Source organism: Typopeltis vanoorti, chromosome 24, assembly GCF_054136105.1.
Source record: "Typopeltis vanoorti isolate ZY-2024b chromosome 24, IOZ_Tvanoo_1.0, whole genome shotgun sequence".
NCBI classification, from domain to species: domain Eukaryota; kingdom Metazoa; phylum Arthropoda; class Arachnida; order Uropygi; family Thelyphonidae; genus Typopeltis; species Typopeltis vanoorti.
In genome coordinates this window covers 20,345,672-20,365,815 of record NC_143572.1, presented here as the reverse complement: position 1 = coordinate 20,365,815, position 20,144 = coordinate 20,345,672, and the positions used below count along the sequence as shown (strand labels likewise).

Below are 20,144 nucleotides of genomic sequence, written 5' to 3'. Positions count from 1 at the left end.
TGCCTGTAAAAAAAAATGGAATATAAAAGCTTTATTTAAACCTGGATCTCTTCAATGTGTTATTGATATTATCCCAAGACCTCCATGGAGACTCATCACATTATTGTGTGCATTAAATACATTCAAATTCTCTACAGACACTACACTCTCAGGCAATGCATTCCAATCATTCACGACTTTCCATGCAAAAAAACGCTGCTTTTAACTCCCTTACTCACATCATCCTTATACAGCCTCCCCATCTCTCACCATTTTATGAAAAACCTCTCGAACGTTAATCCTATAATAACTCCTTATCAACTTGTATGTCTATCATATCATCCCCTCTTCCTCCTATCCATTACTCTGCAACTTGCATCTTCTCAACCTTTCTTCTTGCTCAACATTCCAGAGACCAGAAACCACCTTAGTCATTCATCTCTGGATACTTTCCAGTATCTCTTCATCCTTTTGAAAGCTTCATCCTTTGGTCCAGGTGACCAAATCTGTGCACAGTGGTCTATATGTGGCCTAATCAATGAAACCAGAACCTCCTTACTTCTACATGTCAGTGTCCTCTGCATCATTGCCAGAATTTGTTGTGTTGTTCTCGCAATTTTGGCAATGTGTCCTCTAAATTTTAGATCCTTATCCACCATCACCCTAAGATCTCTTATTTCCTCCACCTCCAACAATATATCCCCACCAAGAGTGAATTCTACATCCTATCTTTGTTTTTCAAAATTTAAAACATTGAACTGGCATCCCCTCCCATGCCCATTCACTCAGTCTGTTCAAGTCTTCTTGTAAGGCCACAACATCTGCTCTACTCCTCATAGCTCTTCCCAACTTTTCATCATCTGCAAAGAACTGACGATCCCAATTCAAATCTTCCCAGATATCGTTAACATACAGGTTAACAGCAGTATCCCTAAAACAGATCTCTGAAGCACACCATTAGTGATGTTCCTCTTCTGGAATGTTGCTCCCCCATACACAGCTTGCTGATACCTACCAGCTAGTCTAATATCCAATCCTATCTGCTTTAGTTTGATTATCAACTTATGTTGTAATCTCTCAAAAGCCTTTGCAAAATCTAAGTATACCACTGTGTATTTATCTTCCTCATCCAATGCAAGTGTCACCTTTTTGTAATAGATTACAAAAATAGATTACAAAACACGACCTCCTTTTTGCTTATCCATGTTGTCCATCAAAGATAATACAACTATGGTCAATCCAATTATGGATCCTTGTTCTCACTAGCTTCACCAACACTTTAACCGCAACCATGACACACACACACACACACACACACACACAAATTGGCCTATAATTTGATGCTTAAGTTCTGTTACCTCTCTTTATGAAGCAGTACAATCTTGACTTCCTTCCACTCCTTTGGAACTTGATCCAATGTAAGGCTCATATTAAACAAATATGCCAAGGCAGATGTCATCTCTCTGCACATTCCTTCAAAATATGTGGTGATATATCAAGTCCCATAGACTTACTAACATCAAGTTTGCTCAATTTCTTATCTCTTACTCACTCAATCAGTTTTTCCTCCTCATCCACTGTTCTCAATCTCTCCACTCTCCATGATGTTTTTCATAAAGGTCTTTCACAAGATGAAAGACCTTTATGAACTGCTCATTAAATATCTCGACTATATCCTCTGCAGCAGTTGTCCATATCCCATCTTCTCCAATCAGTGTCATTCTACTATAATCATTCTTTTGTTTGCTGGCTACATATCAAAAGATCTTCTTAGGGGTGTTTTTGGCTTCATTAGCTAACTGTTGCTCATACTGCACTTTCGTTAACTCTCCTTTGTCTCTTCTTTACTCATAGAATTGAAGATTATCATCATCTTATATTACCTCCTTAATGACTTTTTTCTCTGTATTGCATGCTTAATCTCTTCATTCATCCATTTCACATGTACCGTATTTAATCTTCTGATCAGTGGTGGACGGAAAATTTTAAGTGGGGATGCTGCATATACAAAATAAGAAAAATAATTCATTTTTTCCTAATCAGTAACCAATTTATTAATAAGTAAATTTACATATGAAAAAAATTTGCTTTATTAAAAATATTATTTGAAAATTCATTCTTCCATTTTTGCCTTCGCAAAATCTTTCAATAATCTTTTCATTAAAATTTGTAATTTGCAAAATCATGTTTTTTTTTTCAATTGAAAAAAAATGTGTTCATATAAATAATTATATGAACAAATAATTATGTTATTTTAACAGAATAAAATAAGATTTACCAAAAATATTTCACCCTCACCACAAACGCACACCAATAATAAAAGTTTTGTATCTCATAGAAATAACATGTGCAAGCATACAATTTATCTGTAGCGACACTACTCAACGAGCAGTGTCAGATTCACTTGTTACATGCAGTGACAAGTGCCAACGAATATTGGTGAGTCTAGCTGCAACTGACAGAACGTGATAATTTTGACACTGGGTTAGATTGCAGCGCATTTGTTTTTGTAATTAAAGTGTTAATCGAACAATTCCAGTTATTAACTATTCAATCAATGTCGAAACATAAGCTGTAACGTTTAACATTTTATATTGCATTTATATAATCTTGTAAGCATTGTTATTATTCATAAACACAAACAAAATTTAATTTTTTCCTTTTTTCCCTTGGGGGTGCTGCAGTGTCACAGTGCTTAGGTACAAGCTACCACCACTTCTGAACCTTGGAATACATTTAGCATTGCTTACTAGATAGTTCTGAAATAGCATTCATGTAGCATTGATCTCCTTTCCACCCAACCCCTCTAGCCATGCAGACTGGTGACATCTGGAACGAAAAGGACCCAATCCTGCATAACAATAAACAGTCCACTCCTACAGACAATGTACATTATCATTAAGATTATTAATTTTAGAATTAAGATGTAATTAAAAACATTCAAAGTAACATGCTGTATATGACTTGCTTGATACACATCAGATGGTATATGGTGGAGTGGAATCAAGGCGAATGAGGGCGACTAGTGGAGTACTTAAGGTCTCTGTACTAGAACTACTACTCTTTAATTTGTACATTAATGATATAGTGGAAGATTTGAAGGGGGGGGGATATTCAATTGTTTACCGATTATGCAAAACTAGGGAAGGCAATAGTTGATAAAGATGATGTAGATATCTTGCAGGATTTTAAATAAATTGACAGTAGCAAAGGACAATGGTTGTCAATTCAATGTTGTAAAATGTAAGGTAACGTACTTTAGGATCAAATGATTACATACTTCATATCATATTGATGGTACTAATTTACCGAAAATTGATCGGTCTAAGGATCTGGAGATGATGGTGGATAAAGATTTGAAATTCATAGGACATATTGCAGAGTTTGCAAAAAAGCTCAGAGGATTACTTGGATGCTGAAGAACACATATACATTGACAAATAAAGATACATAGGTTATTATCCCTCTTTTATAAGGCTATGATTTGGCCTTATTATTATTATCTGAGACCTCCAGGGAGTCAAGGATTCATCGAGGGAGGCTATAAATCTCCCAAATCAGCTATCGTACCTTCCCTTAAATTCATTCATGCTAGATGCACTCACTACCCCTAAGGATAAATTATTCCACTTGCTCACTGCTCTCTGGGAGAAAAACCTAGCTCTTATCCCTTTCTTGACTGCAAATAAATTTAACTTCCATGGATGCCCCTGTGTTCTCTCCCCACTTTCCATGTAACGAAAAATTTCATCAGTTGATAACCTATAATACCCATTTAAACGTTTATAGACCCATATCATATCACCCCCTCTTTCTCCTGTTAACCAAAGTCTGCAATCCACATACTTGCAATCTGTCGTCATAATCTAAACCAGATATAATCTTTGAAACTCTTCTTTGCACCCTTTCCACAGCCTCTTTATCCCTTGGAACTTGAGAGACCAAATCTGCACACAATAATCCAGGTGTGGTCTTATCAAAGCCTTATAAAAAGGCAAAATGACTTCCTTATCCTTACATGTCAAGGTTGGCTTCAACATCGCAATTATCCTCTGAGTTGTATTTGCAACTTTTGCTATGGAACTTTAAATTCCTATCAACTAATACACCAAGATCCCTTGTCTCTTCAGTTTCTTGTAGTATAACTTTACTAATATAGTATGCTGCTGGAACTTTAATCATGCCAAAGTGCATAACTTTACACTTACTAACATTAAATTGACAGGCATTTTCGTTTGCCCAAATTTCTAGTCTATTCAAATCATTTTGTAATTACAGAATATCAGTAGCATCCCTGATTGTCCTGCCTATCTTTGCATCATCAGCAACACAATTGCACAACTGATGTTAGATCCTTCCTAATGTCATTAATGGATAGATTGAACAATAAAGGCCCAAGGATTTAATCCTGAGGTACACCACTGGTCATCACCTTAAATCTGGCAGATTCACACCCACTGTATACCACTTTTTGATATGTTTGTCACCCATCCCCTGATCCATGTCAAGAGTTTATATTCCAATCCCATATTCTCCAGTTTATGCAACAGCCTTTCATGTGGTATCCAATCAAATGCCTTAGAAAAAATCCAACATTATCATAGTACAGTATATCCATTCGCTTTATCCAACTCTGCCATAAGATTGTTATAAAATATGAGCAAATTGCTAAAACATGACCTTCCTTTACTGTACTGTAAAAGGAATCGGAGATCATTCCTTTTACAGTACTCTTTCCTCTGTTTCTAAGCTTTTTCAACAGTATCTATAATATTTTGCCACCTTCTTGATATTTATTTTCTATGTTCTTATGAAAGTCATCCCATGACTTTTGTTTAGCTAGTTTTATATACTGCTTTGCTTTCTTACATTTGTCTCTGTATTCTCTATGAGTAAAGCTCACTTCTTTGCCAGGAACTTTCAATATGCTTTCTTCTTCTTTTTTTCCTTGACTGTCTCCTTAACTTCCAGAATCTACCATGGAGTTCTGATTTTTCTATCCTTTCAGACAACCTCACCACATGCCTCTTCTAGCTGAGTCAGTCAATGTTTTTTTTTTTTTTTTTTTTTTTTTTTTTTTTTTTTTGACTCCTGCTTTCAAACGTAAATTTTTTTTTCTTAAATAATATTTGTATATAGTCTACAGTTCACAACTTTGTTCAAAATTAAATGGTGATCACTTCCAATTTCAGTATTTATATATATGTGTGTGTGTGTGTATTTTTATACAGAGTTTCAAAATATGTTATTTTCCACAATGTTTATATATATATATATATGTGTGTGTGTGTGTGTGTATATGTATGTATGTATGTATGTATGTATATATATATATATATTGTGGAAATTTTGAAACTATTAAAATATTTGGAGTGTGGAAGAGTTGAATAATTGTGAAGTTTTTAGAGATGGTCTTGATTGGGAGGATGAATGGCAAGTAAGAGTAACTAACTTGCAGGGAGAGAGATGAGTTGAAAGAGGAGGTGGAATGTCTTGGGAATGAGAAGTATGAAAGATGAGAGTAGGCGAATGGAAGAGATGAATGCAAGGCAAATCAGAGGAGGAGTGAGAGAGTTATGGGAATGATAGAAGAGGAGAGAATGGAAACAGTAGAAGAGAGGGAATGAGAGAGTTATGGGAACAATAGAAGAGGAGAGAATGGAAATAGTCAGAGAGAGGAATTGAGAAGGATGCGAGGGAGTGCTGGAACCAGGGATAGTGATAGCAGGTAAGTAGGGGAACACTGGGAGAAAGGGTTAGAGGAGAGAGAGTGGGGGATGCAAATGAGCAGTCAAGGAACAGAGTGGTAAGAGGTGTGATATATGGAGACTTGATGATTCATGGTGTGCAAGATAGGATGCTAAAAGAGTGTTTGCCTAGAAGAATGATAGAAAGTGTGGCTATGGCAATTAAGTGGGGTGAAAAGGTGGATGAAATGATTGTGAGTGGGCACAAATGGCTTGAGAGGCAGTGTAAATCAAGTGGCAAGAGATCTGAGATTCATGCTTGAGGTTGTACAAAAGAAGACTCGGAGAGGAAAGATTGTGTGTGTGCATGCGTTACCCAGGTATGATAATGTGGAGCTTAGCAGAAGAGCAGTAATAATGAATAGCAGGAATGTGTCAGAAAAGAGGAATGGAATATGTGGATGCTTATAGGGCATTTGAGGACAGAAAGGAACTGTATGAGAGAGACCACTTTCATTTGAATGAGGAAGGACATAAACATCTGGAGAGATTGCTGTTTTCTGAACGAGTCGATGTGTCGATGTAGGGAAACTAGAATTCTCAGGGTGGATGGTAGCAGGGGTAGCCTCTTGTGGGAATGGGTGCTTGGAGGAATGGGGACGACATCGGGTAACACAGAGTCCAGTGGGGTCTGGAGGGGATAATAAGTATAGAAGCAGTGACATTCTTATGTTTTATAGTAATGCCAGTAATATCCAGAATAAAGGAGATAAATTGGTGGCGCTGATGGCATCAGCCTGGCCAAAGATTATTGGGATCACTTGCCACTTCTGTTCCTGTAATATAATTACAGGAATAGAAGTAGCAAGTTACAGCATTTTTTGGCAGGATAGGAAGGGAAAATGTGGTGGTGGAGTACTGCTTATGATAAGTAATGACTTATGTCCTCTAAGAGTGGAGGCTTTGGAAGGTAGTGACACTAATGGTTTTGAAAGCATATGGTGTGAGGTAGAGGTGGGCAAGACAGGATATTTAATGGGGTATTGCTACAAGCCAAGGAGTTCAGATGGTGGGAAGCAGGAGATGTTTAGGCAGTTGAGCTAGGCAAGTTCAAGAAGAATGATTGTTATGGAAGATTTTAACTATGACAGTTTAAGCTGGGAAGAGGAAAATGCACGTGATTATAAGGGAATGGAATTTCTAGAATTGAGGGACAAATGTCTTAGGCAACATGTAATAGAGGGGACAAGAGGTTCAAGAGTTTTGGATTTGGTCATAGCATCAGAAGAGCTGATAATAACCGAGATGACATCTCTCTCTCTCTCTCCCCAGTTGGAGAGAGATTGATCATGTGGTTTTGACTTGGAAGATGAATAGACATGCAGGAGTATCTATGAAAAAGAAACATGTGGAATTATAAGGCAGGTGATTATAATAGTCTTAGATATCAACTTGGGGCAGTTCCATGGAGCGTGGAAGGCAAGGATATCATTAATACTTGGGAAATTTTGAAGGAATATTTGTTAGCAGTAATAGTAAGCTGTATTCCACGAGTGAAGGAGTGGACACAATTTGGTGTAAAATGAATGACAAACAATATCAAAAGGGATTATGGAAGAGATATAAGGAGTGGGGTGGAGAGAAGATGCATGAATAATATAAGACTCAGGCTAGGAGAGTGACTAGTATGGTGAGGAAGGCAAAACTGGAATATGAAAAGAGATTAGCACTAAGATCCAAAGAAAATCCTAGGGAATTTTTTAGCTATGTAGCTAGTAGGAGGAGAAATAACTGTGGAAGAGTGACATTGTGGGATAAAAAGGGGAATAGAGTGACTGATGCAGAGGACATAGTGGAGTTGTTCAATGAGCACGTTATTGCAGTATTTCATCCTGAAGGTTTTAATACTAGATGGATAGGGCAGTTTAGAGGTGCAAGAGGAGAGTGTGTTCCAAATACTAAGTACTCTGGATGTCAGTAAAGCACATTCTTTAGTACATTGAGAGAATGTGCTGAAGAACTGACAGCTCCTTTGACCTGGCTTTTCAATGAAAGTCTGGCTATGGGAAAGGTACCCAGGGAATGAAAGGAAAGTAAGATAGTACCATTGCATAAGGGTGGTAGCAGACTGGAAGTGTCTAATTATAGGCCAGTTTGTGTCATCAGTAGTTGTTAAAGTCTTGGAGAAATTAGTGAGGGACTATATACAGTGTTGGGCAGATGAGGGTAATGTTATCTGTGAGAATCAACATGTGTTAAGGGGTGCTCTTGCTTAAATAATATGATTGCCTTTTATAATAAAGTGACAAGAGCAGTTGATGAGGGAAAGGCATACACTGCCATTTTTTTGGATTTTGCAAAGGCATTTGACAGGATGCCACATGATAAGCTGATATTTAAGTTACAGCACATGGGTTTAGAGGTCGGGTTAGTTCAACTGGATTCAGGATTGGCTGTCTGATAGGCAGAGAGTTATGTATGGTGCAGCAATATCAAGGAAGCAGAAGGTTACAAGTGGGGTTCCACAGGGCTCAGTACTGGGACCTGTATTGTTTAACCTTTATATCAATGACATTGTCAATGGATTGCAAGGCGATATTCAGTTGTTTGCAGATGATGTGAAGCTGGGAAGGGTTATTAGTAATAGTGCAGATGTGGCTGCTCTGCAAGAGGATTTGAATAAACTAGACAAATGGGCAAATGAATGGGGATGTCCGTTTAATGCAGCAAAATGTAAAGTCTTGAAGTTTGGGATACGTCGATGGGAAGCTGCATACTCGATTGGAGGAGCTGTAGTGGAGGAAGTATGGGAGACGAGATCTGGGGGTGATAATTGATAGAAAACTGAAATTCAGGGGCATGATGCAAAGGTGGTGAAGGTAGTAACCTAAGGGATTGCTGCAATACTGAGAAGGATGCTGACCTGCAGAGATAAGAGTTATCGTTCCATTGTATAAGACCCTGATCAGACTACACTTAGACTATTGTTCTCACATTTGGTCCCCAGGATTTGAAGAGGATAAATTAACTGTGGAACGGGTGCAGAGGCGGATAACAAAGATGGTTTCAGGACTGTACAATGTTAATTACGAGGGTCGGCTGAGTGAATGTGGACTGTAGGTTTGGTGAATAGGAGAGATGATATGATCGAGACTTTTAAAATGTTGAGAGGCAGTTACATGGTGGACACTGGGGAGTTCTTTCACTTGGTGGAGGAGCGGGAAGGAGCGATGACAGGGCCATCTCTGGAAGTTACAAAAGGAAGCTGTGAGCAAGAGGGTGAGGAGTGGTTTCTTTGAGTGGAGGGTGGCAGAACTGTGGAATGCATTGCCTGATAGAGTGGTGAGAACAAGAATGGTCAATGAGTTCAAGGAGTGGTATGATAGTAGTATGTGTCTCCTAGGAAGGACCTCTCACGATGAGTCTTAACTCCATGGAGGCCTGAATAATAATAATATTGTGCATTCAGTTTCCCTGTCTGTATGTATATGTAACATTAAAAGAATGGATGACCAGTGCTCGTTTATACAATGCTGCCATCAATCAACTAATACGTGGTTTTCATGAACTCCGTTTAGGATGCCATCTGTTGCTTGCTGTAATTTCTTTTGTTTTGGTGTTTCACTGTGGGTTAAGTTATTTATAACTTAATTTATTTGCTTTTAGTGAGTATATTACATATACCAAGATTAAAACCATTAAATTTAGTGATGATGGTGTATTGAACTTTGAGATAGGCTGCAGCCTATGCTTTTACAGTTGTTTAAAAACAAAGATAAACTTCTTAATGAAGTGAAAAACAGCAATTAATACTACACTAGTTATCCTTAACTTTTCACACTGCAGTTATCAGTTTACAAACTTTTTCGTTTGCATCTTTTTCCTGTCATGGATTTTAGGCTAAGTGGCTTCTAGTCTCATGCCATTGCTTTCTTGGTCATCCAGTTCTTGTTTTTCCATTTATTTTATATCAGTATAGTATTTTTCACATAACTGAACTCTTTGTCATTTATGCAGATACTGTGTACGGTTGCTTCAGAATGTTATTAAACCATTACATGCCTCTACAAGCAGGAGGAAAGCAATGATGCTACATGATGGTGGTCTGGAACCTAACATGCATGACTGGGGTAAAACGATCTTTTGTACCATGACCACGTTTTAAGATAAATAGTTTTATAAAATATAACCCTACATGTTTCATAAGTCATCAGGGGTGACATGACCAAGTTTTTGGTTATGTTATATTGATAATATTTTCATTATTTGGTCAGAAACAATGGATGAATTAATTTCAAAGATTATCTGAACAGCTTGCATCCCAATATAAAATTCACTTTTGAACTGGAAGATCACAAAAAATTGCCATTCCATTGTCGAATTAAATGAAGAAGAAAAAAGGTTATCCTTTTCAGTATATAGAAAACGTACTACAACTGGAAGATTTTTGCATAATTTCAAAGATTATCTGAACAGCTTGCATCCCAATATAAAATTCACTCTTGAACTGGAAGATCACAAAAAATTGCCATTCCATTGTCGAATTAAATGAAGAAGAAAAAAGGTTATCCTTTTCAGTATATAGAAAACGTACTACAACTGGAAGATTTTTGCATAATTTCAAAGATTATCTGAACAGCTTGCATCCCAATATAAAATTCACTCTTGAACTGGAAGATCACAAAAAATTGCCATTCCATTGTCGAATTAAATGAAGAAGAAAAAAGGTTATCCTTTTCAGTATATAGAAAACGTACTACAACTGGAAGATTTTTGCATATTGCTTCACACCAACATCCATTACAAATGATAGGCATGATTAAAACATTATCAGATGGAGCATACAAGATGTCCAGTATATCAATTAATAAAACTACTCTACCTGAGGCATAACCTCTCTCCCTCCAAGTGGCTAAGAACCCAAGATGATCAACAAAATTCTTAATACACCTACAACTCTTGTACTTAAACAAGATTTTAAGAATGCAACCACACTACCTTACATCAAGAATGTTGCAGACAACATGGAAAGTTGCTCCATGAGTACAATATCAATATTAAAGTGGCTTTTTTACCATTGCATAAAATCTCAATTCTTACATCTGCCGAAATCTCCACATCATCCCATGAAAAAAACAGGCATTTATAAGATTTATTGCTCTTATGGCATTTACTGTGGGAAGGCTGAGAGAGATCCACATGTCTGAACATGTAAGAGACATTGAAAAAAAGAAGACAATATAAATCAGGTTTGGCATCCCATACAACTACCACAAGACATCAAGTAGTTTGGCAACAAACTGTAAGATGCTTATATTGATCATAATTCTTTTACAAGAAAGTTCAAAGAAACCTCTGAAATGGATAACAGTGTAACAAAATTCAAGGCTTTACCCTACATCATGTTTGGTCTACCTTCATTAAAAGTCTAACTGCTGCCAACCTAGGATACGATATGTGATGCTACAGAACGTGACGACAGCAACCTAGCATTGTTCCAACACATATACGGTAATTACCGTATTTTCCGGTGTATAAGATGCGCCCAAGAAATTTAATACAATTTTCTGGAAAAAACCTAAACTTTAAAGTATGATTCTGATAAACATCAGTAACTGATTACTCGAATAAGATATTATGAAACTTGAATAGGGACTCCCCGTTCTTAGTCAATGACGCGCTAGAAGGCACATGTGAAGGTCATGCATCAATTTGATTGCACCATTAACCACCTACAAAGATCTTGGAACATAAATGGGAGTGCATATGACTTTGAAAAGAGGAAACAATCTTTACCTTCATTATATAAGACGCACCCCATTTTTAAGATGAATTTTTAAGGTAAAAAAGTGTGTCTTATACACTGGAAAATACGGTAATTAAGCATTTTTGTTCTGGTTATTTATTTATATGTACGAATTGTGAAGTTCTGTAACATCTAATATGTGTAATTGTTTCCAGTCTCTTTTCTGTACAACTTTTGCCAATATCCCTGACATGTGAATCTGGCTTTTTATCTTCAAACATGTGGTTTCATTACTGGAAGCTATCTACAAAAGATAAATGAATGTAGATTCATTTATCTTTTGTACCTTTCCCCTTGTTTTATTTATTTTTTTTTTGTTTATATTTACCAGGAAAAACAGTATATAAAAATCTTATGAAAATCATTTGTTTTATGTACATCTGACTATAACATATTTGTAAAATATATTTCAAGCACTTTCAAACAAAATTTATTATCTTGGATTTTGTTTCCATACTGTAGGGCTGAATGTTGGTGTATTATAAAAACTTTTTGAATTGCTATAACTTGGCAATAAATTACAAAGGGATCCAGAATTGGTATTTTCTTTATTTACTGTAACACTACATCTTATTGTTTTCAGTCAGTAAGAGTTAACTGACAAACTGTATAAATTGAATTGCTTGACTAGTCTATTTTGTAACTTATTATATTGCTATTTTTTTTGGTTTTGACAGAGAAAGAGAAATTCTGCAGTTAAAGAAAAGATTTCCTCATTATGAAGTTATACAGACAGATGAGAATAATGGTGATATATACCATGTACAGTTTGCTCCATCAGATCCTGAGTGGGTAAGTATATCATACTCTAGTAGTAATATATAATGGCATAGTGTTACCATAACATTACATAATAACACTAAAGCACCTGTGATCACAAAATAGGAATCTAATTAAAACCATAATTCTTAATTTGTAATTATTCTGTATATGTACACCATGACATATAGTTGATGCTCAGAGAGGAAGAAAAAAAAAAAAAGACTGGTAATCCACTCGCTAGGGATGGATGGTAAACTATAGGATAAGTAATTTGGTAGGTAAGCCTTTGTTCAAAAACAAAATGCTTGGAAATATGGGTAGAGCTTTCCATAGCTTATGTCCATAGATGTGTGATGTTGGCAAGGAGATATGCTATGGATTGAAAGTGGTAAAATCATGTTTCTCATCAATGAACTTGTAGATTGCAGGTGGTGAAGGAGTTGACTTTTTTTCATACTTTTTGATAGAACATAAGTATAGTGAAAAATGTGATGGCTGGCTTTTATCTCCTCTTATCCTGGGATAGGCTTGTTTCCATGTAACAAATGGATGTTAATTCTGGAGTAAAAGTTTTAAGCACAGCTGGAAAAGAACACCATCAGCACCAGAATTCTGTTGGTATCCAAGTTATTCAGGATTCTTCTGATATCTTTTTTTTTGTGAAAGACATATGGGAATAAAAAGGCATTAGTGGATTATTATTATTATTATTTTTTTTTAGGCATTCAGTTAAGAATTTTTGATAATCAGTGCCGCATGAATTAGAGAAGAGGAATGACAGGTCAGCTCTGTTTTTCAGTTATGGTACGGTAGTATCATTTGGATGGGAAAGAAGTAGAAATATATAAATATGAAATCAGCTAACACCTTTTATCCCCTTTATAGGGAGTAGATGAAGCCATTTTAGCCCTATCTATCTTTTGGAAACCAAAGGGAGAAGGTCAGTCTTCATCAGTAAGCAATCGGAGATAGCTGGCACAAGACTATCTGATGAAGCGACAACTGACAAGTGTTGCCATCTCTTGTTCCCCTAACACAATATGTTATTGTCTGAAATAGTGAGTTCTGCAGTTGTTGAATTTCAAAATCACACTAGGGGGGAATGCATATGTGCATCCCCTCCCTAGTGTGTGTGTGGGTATATAATCTAAAAAAAATTAACAGCTCTGCAATTACTATTTTTAAATTTCCTGCAGCCAGTAATAGATTGTTCTCCTGACAATTGTTCTTAATCTGCAGTTTAATTTTTCTTGCTAACGTGGTCAAAGAATAAATAATTATCATCTCATTCAAATAAGTAACTTTTACACAGATAATAGTTAGAGAAAAATTTTTACTTCCAAAGAAGAGCAGGGGGAGTGGCTTTCATAAGTAAGGCTTCTTTCATATATAACAGAATACTGATAATATATATTACGATGATTTTCAAATAATGTTCAAGGAGTAAACTATGTTACTTGATGTATTCAGCAAGTAACAAGGAATGACAACTTTTTTTTTTTTTTTAAATAACTCAGTTTTGTTGAAGTTCATTAAATAAAAATTTAGTTTCTAGAGACTGGTAGCTGAAAATTGTTTCATAAAGAGACATTTGGCCAATGTTCTTATTCAGTGTTGTTAATCTTCAATATTGAAATTCTTTTTCAGATAACACTTTTAGGAAGAAAGGCTTTTATCTCTTTAATGTTTGCAAATGTTATATCAGCAAGTCTTATTAAAAGTTCATCTTTAAAATGAATAGGTTTTCTACTTATGTTCCATTTTTGAATGTTTCTTTCATCTACTTCCCCAGCTGTTACCTTTTTTATATCATAGTTATGCATCCCTCTCAGCATGATGTCACATAATACAATTAGATTGCTGTCACATCAACAACTCTCTGATAAAATGGCTGAACCATAGTCCACATCTTTCATTGTATTATATGAAACCTTTGCTTCATATATATAATACATTAAGTGAGATCATAATTTTATAGTTTCATTGTTATTCATGGTATTGGTGTATTCACCCATTACTACATTTGCTTTTTAACATTCATGAATAATGTAGCCATGTGCAAATATATAGTTTCTTAATGTCATATTTGAAAACATTCATTGAAATTTTTTATTCATTTATATTCCAAATTTTTCATAATGGTTAAGAAATATATGGAATATTTATTTATTTATTTAGTCTTCTTTTCTGAAAGAATAAAATTTACAAATTTTTATAATTTAAAATTGTAACTTAATGCTGTAAATATACTGAATGAATTAGATAATTTTCTTATGTAATGAAATATAAAATTTGAATATTTTTGTTTAAATTTTAATTTAATGGAATATCTACATTTTACAAAGATTCTAAAATATTTAACTCCATTTCAGCCATTTGAAGTATGTTTGATAACTCTTCAAGTTCTCTTTCCAAATGAATATCCAAAAGATGTAAGTATTTTCACTTTTGTCATAATAATTATCATTTTGAGCTTTGAATGTTTATTTTATTTTATTTTCAGCATTTATAACATTTTTGGGAACAACAAAAATGTTTCCATGCAAATGGAATTTATACAGTAGACATATACTGTAATGAACATCACTATGATGAAATGATGCAATATAACAAACTTAGAAAAGTCACAGCTGTTATGAGTAGCATATTATATAGTATCCAATTTATCTTTAGGTTATCTATATAAAATCATATATATAGATAACTCTTACTTTTAAATACTGCAGACATTCGTTTGAGAAAGGGTTGCACAAGACTCTAAGAATTACAGAGGAATAAAGTTGATGTCCCATACAATGAAAATCTTTGAGAGGGTTCTTGATGGATAGAACCAATGCTATTTTAAGCTTACTATTGCAAACATTGAAAGCTCAGAACTTTCACAATAGCAAACAAAAAAAACCTAGTGAATAACATCACAATCAACTCAGAAATATTCTTTCTCTGAAGATGTAAGTATGTATAGAAATGTATGCATCTCTCTTCAGAGAGATGCATACATTTTTATTTACTTAGAACAACAGCATGTGATATCTGTATTGGCATGGCAATAAACATAAAGGAGATGATCATGTCATAGAGGGGAGAATAACTGTGTTTTGTTTATACTGAATGGCTACAGAAAACCATTTGTTCAAAATGCAGCCATTAGGAGTAATGCTATAGGAAATATTACATAAAATTTATTAGCATTTTGTGTTTAAGATTCAAAAATTAAAGGATGAAACTGGATTTTGTTTTATTTTTTTACATAATATATTTTCATAAAATGTTTGTAATTTCATATTACAAACATTTTCATATTTGTGTTGCAGTAATTCATTAAAAACCAATCAAAATTTATGTTTTATGAGTCTTGTATTGACAAAATTTAAATGAAGTTCTTGTTGAATTGGCTGTAAAGATATGGATGTTAACAGCAAAAATTTTGTGTTAGCTATAGCAAAACAAAGGAAAAAAATTAGGTGATGGGAAGGATAAGTCTAGATTTGGACCACTAATTTTACAATGCATGCTTCTGTGGGGAAAAATAAATAAGACTAATGAATATCAAATATTTTTTATAGTTAAGAAAGCATGATCTTCTGTTGAGTAATAAATTTAAGAAATTAACTGAGATTACTAAACAAATGGGATGGCAGAAACCATACATACAGCACACAAAATGACAGCAGGATACTTATGAGAAAGAACTGAAACCAGAAGACTATAAAATTATAAAAATGATTCTCGTGGAAAGGTTTAGACGTTGGTTATACATTCTTACTAAATAGCTTAAGGAAATTACAACATACAATAGAATATACATTAAAATAAATTTTAATACATTTCCAATATTTCGGCAACGTCACCTTGTCATTATCACAGGAACTTAAATACAAGACACGTGCACGCAAGCACAACACACAATAGATGAGGAACGAAACAGGAAGCTATTCTTTCTCCTAAAAGTCTTGATGGTGCCCCCTAGCTAGCAATGTTGGTATTCTTGGCCGACTGGGCTGCAGATCTTCTGATATAGGTTTCCCAAATTTGGAGCAGTCTCATGCAACCAAATTTGTTTAGGTTTGGATTGTTTCTTAGGGCTGAGGCCGATTCCATGAATAGCCTTTTGTGTTTGAATTTACTATGGTGTATTATCGTGGCTTTCTTCCACGTATTCTATGGTGGGTATCCAGCGCATGGTCTGCAAGACCAGAGTGGCTGTATTGGTGAAACTGGATGTAGTCCTTGTGTTCTGAAATTCTGATATTAGCTGTCCTGCCTTTTTGGCCAAAGTAGGATAGCTTACAGCTGCAAGGGACTTGGTATACACCAGATAGGTCTGGGGGTGGGGGGGGGGGGTCTTTAGTGGAGCAGATAAGGGATGCCAATTTTTTATAAGGTCTGTAACAAGAAGTTAAGTCATGTTTTTTTAGGATTTTTGAAATTTTTGCTGAGGTGCCTCGGATATAGGGAATGGTGATAGATTTAGAGTAATCCTTGTTACGAAGGAGAGGAGGGGGTTGTGGTTTATTGGTTTCAATATTTTTTGGATTTTTTCACTGGGGTAGCCATTGGCTAAGTAAGTGTTGAGAATGTGGTTAGGGCATTGTCATTTGTGTAGTGTCTTAATGACTCCATATTGTTGAGGGGGGGGGGATTGTTGGTGAATGTATCTGCCTGTATGGGTGGGTTTTCTATAAACTGAGAAAACCAAGGTTCCATCAGACTGGCAGGTGACTAGTATGTCTAAGAAAGGAAAGCAGTTGTTTTTTTCTTCTTCCAGGGTGAACTTGATTCTGGGGTGTTGGTTGTTTAAGTGTGTTAGGAAGGAGAGGAGTGCATTGGAGCCATGTGGCCAAATAGCAAACATCATCAACATAGCAAAGCCATATGGTTGGTTTTTGTGGGGCAGAGTTTAAGGCTTTCTCTTCAAAAGTCTCCATATAAAAGTTGGTCAAGAGTGGGGAGAGTGGAGAACCCATGGCTGTCCCTTCTATTTGTTTGTAGAATTTTCCTTGCCAAACAAAATAGCCGGAGTTCATTGTGAACTGAAATAGGGCTGTGATATCAGGAGGAAATTTAGCTTGGATTAACTCTAAGGATTCTTTGAGTGGGACATTTGTGAATAGGGAGGAGACATCAAAACTGACCACTACGTCAGTGTGTTTGAGTGTAAGGTTTTCTATGCTGACTTTGAAGTGGGCTGAGTTTTTTATGTGTGACGGTGTGTTGCCAGTATAGTGTGTGAGGGCTTTGGCCAAATGTTTAGCTAGTTTGTATGTGGGGGAATCAATGCCATCCACTATGGGATGTAATGGCACATTTTCTTTTTGTATTTTTGGGAGTCCATATATATGGGGGGGGGGGGTATGGAGTTAAACAGTTTTAATTTGTTAGTGACTACAGGCCAAGAAGTGACCTTCTTAAGGAGCCTGTGGAGTTTTCTAATTTGTGAGTTGGTGGGATTGTACTTGATGGGAAGGTAAGTAGCCCGATCTAACAATAGAGCATTCAGTTTACCTGTGTATTACCTAATTTTAATGTATATTCTATTGTACATTGTAATTTCCTTAAGCTATTTAGTAAGAAATTATTAAAATGAAGATCCATAATTAACATTTAAATTTCAAAGTGGCACAATAGCTGAACACCATTTACCCAAAATATTCATAATGAACTAAATGTGTTGTTTGTACCATAAGAATAACCAGAAAAACTTTGGGATATCATTCAACTTTATAATTAGTTGTCTCTCTAATTATAAAGAGTGCAGGAACATGATGAGCATGTAGCCTGCATTAGTCATCCTTGGGAGGTCAGGGATTTGCACCACTACTTATGAACAAGTCAACCTCCTAATTAGACAGAGATCTAGTGATGAACAGCTGGCATAAGTTGCTCTTAAAACTAAATTAAATATGCTACGATTATACAGCTTCTTTAATTTGAAGTTTAATAGTTTAATTAAGTTATGTAGTTTGTGTGGATAACAGCTTATATTATTTTTGAAAAGTTAATTCTTTTATCCATAAGGTAAAAAATAAAATGTAATGCAGTTTGTTTGATAACTGCATTGACTTTGATTCCTTTCCTAATGAAAATTAAAATATTTTATATGCATATGAGTACTCAAATAATTGGACTCTTGATATGTATACAAATAAAAGCAAACGAAGAAATTTCTTCCATGAACATAATTTTCCAGTTTCTGTTATCAAGGAAACCGAAAGTAAGTAACAAATACAGTGTAAAGCTGTATTCATCAGCTAGCTGCTTGATACAGTAGTAACATGACAGCTTCAGTATGAAAATTATTCACATTGAACAAAGACTTAAAAGAATATGCCTTTTTTAAGATCATGCTTGTCTAGCAATCAATCAAGCACTCCTCTCCTTCCTAACACACTTAAACAACCAACACCCCAGAATCAAGTTCACCCTGGAAGAAGAAAAAAACAATTGCTTTCCTTTCTTAGACATACTAGTCACCTGCCAGTCTGATGGAACCTTGGTTTTCTCAGTTTATAGAAAACCCACCCATACAGGCAGATACATTCACCATCAATCCCCCCCCCCTTCAACAATATGGAGTCATTAAGACACTACACAAATGACAATGCCCTAACCACATTCTCAACACTTACTTAGCCAATGGCTACCCCAGTGAAAAAATCCAAAAAATATTGAAACCAATAAACCACAACCCCCTCCTCTCCTTCGTAACAAGGATTACTCTAAATCTATCACCATTCCCTATATCCGAGGCACCTCAGCAAAAATTTCAAAAATCCTAAAAAAACATGACTTAACTTCTTGTTACAGACCTTATAAAAAATTGGCATCCCTTATCTGCTCCACTAAAGACCCCCCCCCCCACCCCCAGACCTATCTGGTGTATACCAAGTCCCTTGCAGCTGTAAGCTATCCTACTTTGGCCAAAAAGGCAGGACAGCTAATATCAGAATTTCAGAACACAAGGACTACATCCAGTTTCACCAATACAGCCACTCTGGTCTTGCAGACCATGCGCTGGATACCCACCATAGAATACGTGGAAGAAAGCCACGATAATACACCATAGTAAATTCAAACACAAAAGGCTATTCATGGAATCGGCCTCAGCCCTAAGAAACAATCCAAACCTAAACAAATTTGGTTGCATGAGACTGCTCCAAATTTGGGAAACCTATATCAGAAGATCTGCAGCCCAGTCGGCCAAGAATACCAACATTGCTAGCTAGGGGGCACCATCAAGACTTTTAGGAGAAAGAATAGCTTCCTGTTTCGTTCCTCATCTATTGTGTGTTGTGCTTGCGTGCACGTGTCTTGTATTTAAGTTCCTGTGATAATGACAAGGTGACGTTGCCGAAATATTGGAAATGTATTAAAATTTATTTTAATGTATATTCTATTGTATGTTGTAATTTCCTTAAGCTATTTAGTAAGAATGTATAACCAACGTCTAAACCTTTCCACGAGAATCATTTTTATAATTTTATAGTCTTCTGGTTTCAGTTCTTTCTCATAAGTATCCTGCTGTCATTTTGTGTGCTGTATGTATGGTTTCTGCCATCCCATTTGTTTAGTAATCTCAGTTAATTTCTTAAATTTATTACTCAACAGAAGATCATGCTTTCTTAACTATAAAAAATATTTGATATTCATTAGTCTTATTTATTTTTCCCCACAGAAGCATGCATTGTAAAATTAGTGGTCCAAATCTAGACTTATCCTTCCCATCACCTAATTTTTTTCCTTTGTTTTGCTATAGCTAACACAAAATTTTTGCTGTTAACATCCATATCTTTACAGCCAATTCAACAAGAACTTCATTTAAATTTTGTCAATACAAGACTCATAAAACATAAATTTTGATTGGTTTTTAATGAATTACTGCAATACAAATATGAAAATGTTTGTAATAT

The 20,144-nt window shown here is 35.4% G+C and overlaps 1 protein-coding gene across 1 annotated transcript in view; it reads left to right on the top strand.

Annotated features, from left to right (window-relative positions):
• Positions 1 to 20,144, top strand: part of Rchy1 (Ring finger and CHY zinc finger domain containing 1) — a 75,570-nt gene that overhangs the window by 4,142 nt on the left and 51,284 nt on the right. Inside the window, exons 2-3 of the mRNA XM_090413585.1 lie at positions 12,150 to 12,264; positions 14,607 to 14,666. Coding sequence (XP_090269711.1) covers positions 12,150 to 12,264; positions 14,607 to 14,666 — 175 coding nt within the window. The remainder of the gene's footprint in view (positions 1 to 12,149; positions 12,265 to 14,606; positions 14,667 to 20,144) is intronic.